Source organism: Branchiostoma floridae, chromosome 15, assembly GCF_000003815.2.
Source record: "Branchiostoma floridae strain S238N-H82 chromosome 15, Bfl_VNyyK, whole genome shotgun sequence".
NCBI classification, from domain to species: Eukaryota; Metazoa; Chordata; class Leptocardii; order Amphioxiformes; family Branchiostomatidae; genus Branchiostoma; species Branchiostoma floridae.
The window spans coordinates 8639044-8648112 of NC_049993.1; the positions used below are offsets into that span (position 1 = coordinate 8639044).

Genomic DNA, 9069 nt, shown 5'->3' on the forward strand with positions numbered 1-9069 from the left:
TAAACGGTAGCGTTTTGTTATGCTCTCGTTCTTACGCCCACATCTACGATAACATACATAACACTTTGTTTCGTTTAGAAAATGCATTAGCAAAGCAGACTGATTGTGTTACAGTAGCCTGGTATCCAGCCGTGATATAGCTCCCGAGTCTCTTTTCTCCTCTTCGCAATTACGAAGTGGAGAAAAGAGGAGATAAGAGACTCGGGAGCTATATTACGGCTGGATACCAGGCTAGTGTTACAGTACATGTACTTTTGTATGGGCCAATGCAACAGCGCACTCTAGCGATATAAACAAGAAAAGCACTACTGCTTATTTTCGCGTTGCATTGTGGGTAGTCACCACCAATCCGCCATCTTCGGGTCACATCAGCATGGCTTCCCTGGTCAGCAGAGTTCCGAGACTTCTCCAGGCCGTGGGCCGCACTCTGGCCGTCCAGGCCACTAGGAGTTACGCTGACGCGGCGGCTCCGGTTGGGATGTCGTTTACCTTTGGGTCTCCGGCGGCGGTACGTGCTGTTAAACCCGTATCTTTCAGGGAGAACGAAGTCACCTTGACCGGTAATTCTGTTGGAAGGGGGAGGGTGGGTGCCGGTTTGGTGGTCATCAGGTCATCTCAAACACATTTGTAGAACAGACAGCTATTTCTAGATGATCTATTTCGTCAAAACGAACTCCAGAGGGTTCCTAGAGTAGGTTTTAATGAAGTAACTTTGACAATTACAACCAAAAAGGTGTATGTATAATGATTATGTAGTATGGGAACTGTACTAGCTGTACAACATAATTTTTTGTGCCTCATGTTTCCAGATACTTATATAATTTATTGGTTGTAAATTAGGACAGGTGATGGAAATCCCATCTTGCCTGTATAAACATCAAAACGTTGCACACTATTTGAAACCAGATAACTGGTTTTTTATATAATATGTTATTGCATAATGTATTGTTTCTTGTTATAAATTAGGACAGGTGATGGAAATCCCATCTTGCCTGTATAAACATCAAAACGTTGCACACTATTTGAAACCAGATAACTGGTTTTTAGGTTATTGCATAATGTATTGTTTCTTGTTATGAATTCTCTGTATGTTCGTCCGTATTTTTGTAGGATCTGCAGCTACCAGCCCAAAGCTGCCTAGGCAGACCCTTGTAATGACTTAAATATAGGATTTACAGAATTTGACATGTCAAAACATCAGTGACATAATATTGATTGATTACCATGAAAATTACAAATTTCTTTGTAAATTGTATCATCAGGCTTTCTACAATGCCGCGACCAACGTGCGCCAGATTGACGTCCCGACGTTCTCCGGTAACATCGGTATCCTCCCCAGCCACGTTCCCACGCTGGCCGTGCTCAAGCCGGGAAAACTCACCGTCTTCGAGGATGAGGCCATTAATCATTTTGTTGGTGAGACACTGGACATTGCATAGAAAAGAAATTGTACAATAATAAATTAAAAGGAAAAATTTGCTACTAGAAGAGGTGCAAGTTATTCCAAGGATAACGTCCTTGGTTATTCCTATGCCTACACGAAGAAGGTATAATAATACATTAATAGTTATTACTAGGGGAAAGTAAAATGAAACAAAAAATATTGAAAAATGTAACAGCGTTAGGAAGTCTTGTGAACAAAGCTTGTTGTCTATTTAGTATTCTTAGCACAGAAACTTTGTATTTTCAGAAATGAATCAGAAATGATTGAATCAGAAAATTCAATTTAGTTTAAGTGTCAGGCAGTTAGCTCTGAAATATCATCAAAATGAATACAAAGAGGTGAACTACCGTAGGAGTGAACTGTATAGCTCTAGCCTTGTCCCCACGCTCAGAATTATTTAAGCATCCCCTGTAATTTACAAGTAATATGCCATTTCACAGAGATCAGAATGCATGTGTAATATGTCAAAGGGTAAGGCCCATAAAAAGAAAACAAAATTTGTCTGGACATTGTTATGCAAATCGAAACAATGGCCGAGACAAGGACTCTTTTACCTTCGACATATCACCTACAATTCTGGTCACTACACATGTGTTCTGATCTCTGAAAGGACTCGTACTGTGTGCTGACATGTGCATCCCCCTCCCACAGTGAGCAGTGGTTCGGTCACAGTGAACAAGAACTCCTCGGGACAGATCCTTGTTGTCCCTATCCTCAGAAGTTGTACAAGCAGCCCCTGTAGTTTACTAGTAATGTACTGTGTACTGACATGTACTCTCCCTCCCCCTCCCCCTCCCCAGTGAGCAGTGGTTCTGTCACAGTGAATGAGGACTCCTCGGTACAGATCCTGGCTGAGGAGGCCTGTCGGCTGGAGGACGTTGACCCCCAGGTCTGTAGTAGGCACACAGATGCATGTATCGTAAGCCCTGCATAAGGTATCTGTGTTAATACATAAATGCATACACATCTATTCAGACATACACATAGATGTGGTGGCTTGATGACATTGACAGACAGCTAGATGCATGTGTGTTGCAGTTGAATGCTGTGAAGGTCAATGAAGGTTAGACATCCAGGTAGTAAGACATGCCAAAAAGTAGTTACTCAAGCAACTGGATATGGTTTTGGAAAGGGTCTGTTTCATATCCAATTGCTTGAATAACTACTTTTTGGCATAACACTGTGTAGGTTCAGGAGCTGGAAGTCTCCCTTAATCGTCTCTATAGATCATTTAGATGAGTCGATTTTTGTCCATTCGTATTTGTTGTAATGATCTTTTTGTAGCCTGTGATAGGCTCAACATGTCACTAGAAAACAGTAAAATTGACCACGTAGACAGATAACACACCAGAGTAGTTAGCTGGCCAAAAAGTAACAGTTAAGCCTATTACTAGACATCTCCTGGACACTAGGTACTGTGTACCATATGTCTCTACTACTACTACCACTGTTAGCCTTTGGTTACCTGTCTGGTTCTAGTTGGCCCGTTCAGGTCTGGAGAAGGCACAGCAGCAGCTGGCAGCGGCGACGACAGACGCAGAACGTACGGAGGCACAGGTGGCAGTGGAGTTCCACGAACAAGTGGTCAAGGCGCTAGAGTAACAGGTCAGTTCCACAAACAGGTGGTCAAGACGCTAGAGTAATAGGTCAGCCACTGATCATTCTACTGGGATGGATACCATGGTAGCTTGTCTTGGAATCATTGTGTTAGGCCTGTAGATCGATGGATCTTGTTACTTCTTGTTGATGGAGCTTCTTGTTACATAAGTGAGATCGCGTGGCATAATCGGCAGTGCTTTGGGGCCTGGGCTTATGCCACACACATAAAAGAACACGCCACACTTATAAAACAAGAAATCTTTTTAAAAAAGCTGTGCCTTGCCGCGTATTTTATGTTATTTTGGTAAGTTAGACTAGATTCTACGCTTAAAAATCCCGAGTTCCACATGTCGCCCCCCTCCCCCCTCATTATCATAATTTATGTCAGATGAATTATTGGCACATTAAACAGGTTTTGTAAAACTTTTTGACCCACAATGAATATGCATTATATTTTATTACAAACTAAGTTCCTTCTGATGCAATTTGTGATATATCTTTATATAAACATGGTGAGTTAAAGCGTAGATTTATTACGCTGGACCACATACAGTGACATGCGTCTAGAAGAGCGTTTTAATACTCGCCTGGAATATACCATTGTCTAACTAAGCCATGAAACTCGGCACGTTGATCACTTCATTGTGACAATGTGTTTTTGCCCGTATGTGGTTCGAAAGTCGGTCGAACTCTGGGCTTTGATGAGTTGATCTATTGGTTTGAAAGTCGGTTGAACTCTGGGCTTATTGAGTTGATCTAATGGTTTGCAAGTCGGTTGAACTCTGGGCTTTAATGAGTTGATCTAAAACTGCAGAATCTAGTTGCAGCATTGTGGTTTACTTCTGCCCCCCGCCCATTGCGTTGACTGGGCTGAGAGGGGCAGAGGTGGTTCATCCATTGTGGGGCGTTCGCCCTGTTTCGCATCTGCAAAATCTAGTTGCAGCATTGTAGTTTCTGCTGTCCCCCGCCCATTATATAGACTGGGCTGAGAGGGGGCAGAGGTCATCCATTGTAGGACGCTGCTCTGTTTTGCATTTCAAGGGTTGAGACAGACAGTGGTGTCCATTTTGTCTGAGTGGAAATTTCCACTTGGGCTTGCTCCTTGGCAAATTTAGCAATTTAGTTTGAGAACCAGTAGCGCCCGGAGAGGCTGCCTAGTTTATTGGTTCGTACTTGGTTGTTCTTTAAGCGTGTCAGTTTGGTTACACGCCTTCAGTTACGTTACGTTTTCAACCCTTGCTGCCCGTGGAGGCTGTCTGATTTACAGGTAGTGTTTTTCAGGGTCTCTGGCAGCTCTGTCTGCTCATATTTTGGTTCCTTTTTAGTTTTATTTGGTTCTAGTTAAAGCTGCATTATGAAGCGTCCTCTTTCAATAAAAGTTGCCGTGTACCGTGATCGGTTAACGTATGAACAAGTGTTTACTTTGCTGAGCGAGGTTTCGGCTCCCATGAGCAGCATTCAGGCTGTTCAGTCTCTGGGACCAAGCTCATTCGACGTGTCATTTTCCTCGGTACACGAGCGTACATTGTATGCGGGGAAACTGTCTGGTTTAGACGCCGTGGATGTGTCATCTTACGCGGCGGCGGAGATAATTGTCACGGCCACAAGAATTCCGTATGAGCTCGATGACAACTATGTCAGGAACTGGTTAAATCAATACTGTGCCGTCATCACGTCCCGTATGGTAACATACCGGGACAGACCGACCATCAAAAATGGGAACCGGCAATACAAAGTAGTTTTAAAGCCGGGATGCAATATCCCATCAGCATGGAAAATGTATGACGGGAGGATGGTTTTCTTTAGGTATGTGGGGCAGCCCCGTACCTGCTTGAGATGCAACCAGGAAGGGCATGAGTCGGCAAATTGTGCAGTAACATTTTGCAACAAATGCCAGTCCATTGGGCATTTGGCCATGGATTGTACCAACGATGTTGTGTGCCTCAGTTGCAGGGCAGAGGGACATACGGCTCGCCGTTGTCCCCTGTCCTTCGCAAACAGGATTAAGATGGGAGCCAGTTGGGCTAAGAGCCAAGAGCTCCCGGCAGGTGTGAGTCAGGTCCGTGAACACCATGATGGAGGGGTTCCTCAGGCTGCAAATAAGCCTGATCGGTCGGAACTGGCCCATGTTTCTGACGCAGAGTCTGGTGTATCTGATCCTGTTTCGCCTCCAGGTCACCCTGGCAGTGTGGACCCGGGTACTTCTTCGGTCTGAGGACGTGCTGTCGGAGGCCGCTCCTTCGCTGACCAAGTTTTCTCCGGTCGCGGTGGTTGAGCCGTCTGAGGACTTGCTGTCGGGGGCCGCTCCTTCTCTGACCAAGTTTTCTCCGGTCGCGGTGGTTGAGCCGTCTGAGGACGTGCTGTCGGAGGCCGCTCCTTCTCTGGCCAAGCCTGGCCTTTCTTCCTCTTCTAGCGAGCAGGTACCCTCAACATCTGCTGCTCCGGTACCGGCCCCTCGCGCCCGGTCCCAGAGAAGGAGGCGTAAGGCGGCCAGTCCAATCCGACCTGTTACTCGTCGGTACATGTGTCAGGGTTGTGAGTTGGATTACACAATCACTCTGGAGGTGGTGTCTTGTCATCAGTGCAAGGCAGACATAACTCCAGAATCTGCTCTCCTTGCTTTCTGTGAGGGCCCAGTTTGTCAAAGCGATAATCGCCTCTTTCTTTGTCAGAGCTGCCATGATGGCAACTCTGATATTGCTGACAAAGATTCCAGGAAAAGGTGTAGGGGCGATTCCAGTGAGGGATCTGCCTCTGCAAAGGCTTTGTCGAAAGGAAAAAAGATTCGTAAGGAGCCGGATTCCGACTCCAGTCTTGTTATCGAGGAGTTTCCCTCGGAGAGTCTTCGTTCTGTGGACGGTAACGAGTCTGACTCTACTGTTGGCTCCAGAAGCCTCATCATTGATGAGGATACTTCGGATGCCTCTCAGGCTCCAAGTCCCGATTTGGTAGCAAAGGCGAGAGCCATTGTCATCTCCTCTGACTTGTACAAGAATAAGGCTGTCTTTGTGTGCAACCAGTTTATTTCTCATGGTTGTGACGAACTCTTGCATAGTTTTAGGTCTTTGAAATCCCACCTTGCAAAGGCGCATGGCATCTCCGGGGACGTTGTGCCTTGTAAGGTTGGTAATTGTTCGAGGTTTTTTAAAACCACGATGTTATGTCTCAAGCACCTCTACAATGTCCACCCCCAATTTGTTAACCGAATTGGTGTGGAAGGAATTGATGATCTGTACCACTAATTCCTCACATTCCGATGTTGTTTGACATTCCTTCTCTATGTAGCCTCATGGTTCTTATTGCTACACTCAATGTCTGTGGGCTCCGTAGTCCGCAGAAGAGGAGGCAGGTTTTCGGCTTTTGCCGTCAACATAAATTTGACGTTGTTTGCCTCCAAGAGTGCCATGTTTCGTCAACATCTGAAGCGGTGCTCTGGGAGAAGGAATGGGGAGGCCAAGCGTTTTGGGCATTGGGCTCCTCCCAATCTAGAGGTGTGGGTATTTTACTCTCTCCATCTTTCAATTTTGATGTTGTTAAAAAGTCTTGTGACGATAGTGGGCGTGTTGTCTGTGTCGTCTTGTCCGATGGTGTGCGTAATTTCAAAGTTTGTAACATGTATGCTCCTAACATTTCTGCGGAGCGTACTGGATTTTTTAAAAATTTGTATAAGTTTCTGTCGGGGGCTGAGCCCCTTATTTTGTGCGGTGATTTTAACTGCGTTGAAGATGTTGATATTGATAAGAGGGGCGGGAACCCGGCTCATGGTAGTGGCGGTTCCACCATTTTAAAAGACATTTGCGCCGATTTTAATGTGCATGACTCTTGGAGACATGAGAATCCTTCTAAAAAGGTCTTCACTTGGAGACAGCCGACCAAAGGTATTGCCTGTCGGCTGGACCGATTTTATTCGTCTAAATGCCTCGTCGTTTCAAACTACTGTTTTTTACCCGCATATTTTACAGACCATGACTGTGTGTCCTTGTCAATTTTACCGGATGTGAAGAAGAAGCCTGGCTTGTGGAAATGTAATGTATCGATTTTAAAAAGAGACAAAGTTTTAAATGATTTTAAACTCGCTTTTAACAATTGGAAGACTTTGAAACCAGGTTTTCCTTCTTTGCGAGCCTGGTGGGATGATGTAAAGGCTAGAACTCGCTCTCTCCTGATCAGAATTTCTTGTGAACTGGCTAGGGAGAGACGGGAGTCCATGTTTACCTTGAATAATGAACTTGTCGATCTCACCAACAAGATGAACGACGGGGCCTCTTCGGCGGACATCTTGCGTAGGTATGAATGTACTAAGTCTTCCTTGTCCGAGTTGTCCGCTGAGGAGGCTCGCGGTGCTTTTGTTCGGTCCAGAGTCAAGCAATTTGTCGAGGGGGAAAAATGTACCTCGTATTTTGTAAGCCAGGCCTCTTCCCGAAGTAGGCAGCGACGCATTTCTTCGGTCAGAGATTCTACTGGACGTATTGTCCAAGATGACGAGGAGATTTTAGATGTTTTTAAGCTATTTTATGAAGACCTTTTTAGTGCTGAGCCTATTGATAAGTGTGAGGCGAATAACCTTTGTAACAATTTAGAAGGGTCTTTGGATCCTGATGAAGTCTCTTCATTAGAAGGTCCTCTTTCATTGGATGAGCTTTGGGCTGCATTGCGCAGTATGGAGAATAATAAGTCCCCTGGCAGTGACGGTCTCCCGAAGGAATTTTATGTCGCTTTCTGGGACGTCATTGCCGGGGATCTCCTCTCAGTTTTTGAGGAAGTTTTTTCGTCTGGCGAGCTCTCTCAGAGCCAGAGTTTTGGTGTTATTACTCTCCTTCCAAAAAAAGGGGACCCTCTGGACCCGAAGAACCGTCGCCCAATCTCTTTGTTAAATTGCGATTACAAGATTCTTGCAAAGGTTCTTAACAATAGGCTTAAGATGGTTGCCGCCTCGGTCATCAGTCCTGACCAGACATGCGGTATACCAGGCCGGTCGATACAATGTAACCTACTTTTGATGAGAGATATCGTTACATATGTTAATATGAATAACTTTGACTGTGCGATCATTTCTCTGGATCAGGCCAAGGCCTTTGATAGAGTGAATATTGATTTTCTTCACTTGACTCTTGCGAAGATGGGTTTTGGCCCGGTTTTTCGCAAATGGGTTGCTATATTGTACCACAACATTACCAGTGCTGTTTCCGTCAATGGGTCGCTATCATCTTCTTTTTCTCTCTCAAGAGGTGTTCGGCAGGGGTGCCCTATGTCACCCCTGCTGTACGCAATTTCTTTGGAGCCATTTGCCGCTACAGTAAGGGCCGACGCTGCGATTCACGGCCTCAGGTTGCCTGGTGGCCGTGAAGTTAAGATCTCGCAGTATGCGGACGATAACTCGGCTATTGTTACAACCGATGAGTCGATCCGCCGGCTCTTTGCTGTTATTGACATGTATAACAGAGGTTCCGGGTCTCTTTTAAATCTTGACAAATGTATGGGTCTCTGGCTAGGTAGTTGGAGGAAAAGACTCGATTGTCCGAAGAATTTTAAATGGACATCTGTATCCATACGTTTATTGGGAGGTACTTTTGGAAGTGTTAATATGCCTTTAGTCAACTGGAGGGAGAGGCAAGCTAAGTTTGAAGCGGTTCTGCGAAAGTGGGACAGCTTCTCTTTATCCTTCGCTGGCAAGGTTGTCGTCGTTAATAACCTTGCTTTCTCTACTTTGTGGTATATTGCTCCTGTATTTTCTCCTCCCGAGTCAGTCGTCAAGGACATTACGAGAGCCGTCTTTAAGTTTTTCTGGAGTTCTCGTGCAGAAATGGTCTCTAGACAGACAGTTATGCTACCTTTGGACAAAGGTGGATGGGATCTCATTGATTTTGGAGTGAAGGCCAATTGTTTTTATTGTCGGCCGTTTACCAATATTCTTGACCGGCCGGATCTTCCATGGGTCCAGTTGGCAAAATATTGGCTGGGTTTTTTTGCCCGTCGTTTTGAACCATCGTCGTGGTCTAACAGTTCCCCCCACTCTCCTGAGGCTC

The 9069-nt window shown here is 45.3% G+C and overlaps 1 protein-coding gene across 1 annotated transcript in view; it reads left to right on the forward strand.

Annotated features, from left to right (window-relative positions):
• Positions 1–318: 318 nt before the first annotated feature.
• LOC118431443 (ATP synthase subunit delta, mitochondrial-like) overlaps positions 319–9069 on the forward strand; it is a gene marked incomplete in the record, with an annotated part of 15139 nt that continues 6388 nt past the window's right edge. The window contains 4 exon segments of the mRNA XM_035842682.1: positions 319–508; positions 1263–1416; positions 2245–2333; positions 2924–3049. Coding sequence (XP_035698575.1) covers positions 374–508; positions 1263–1416; positions 2245–2333; positions 2924–3046 — 501 coding nt within the window.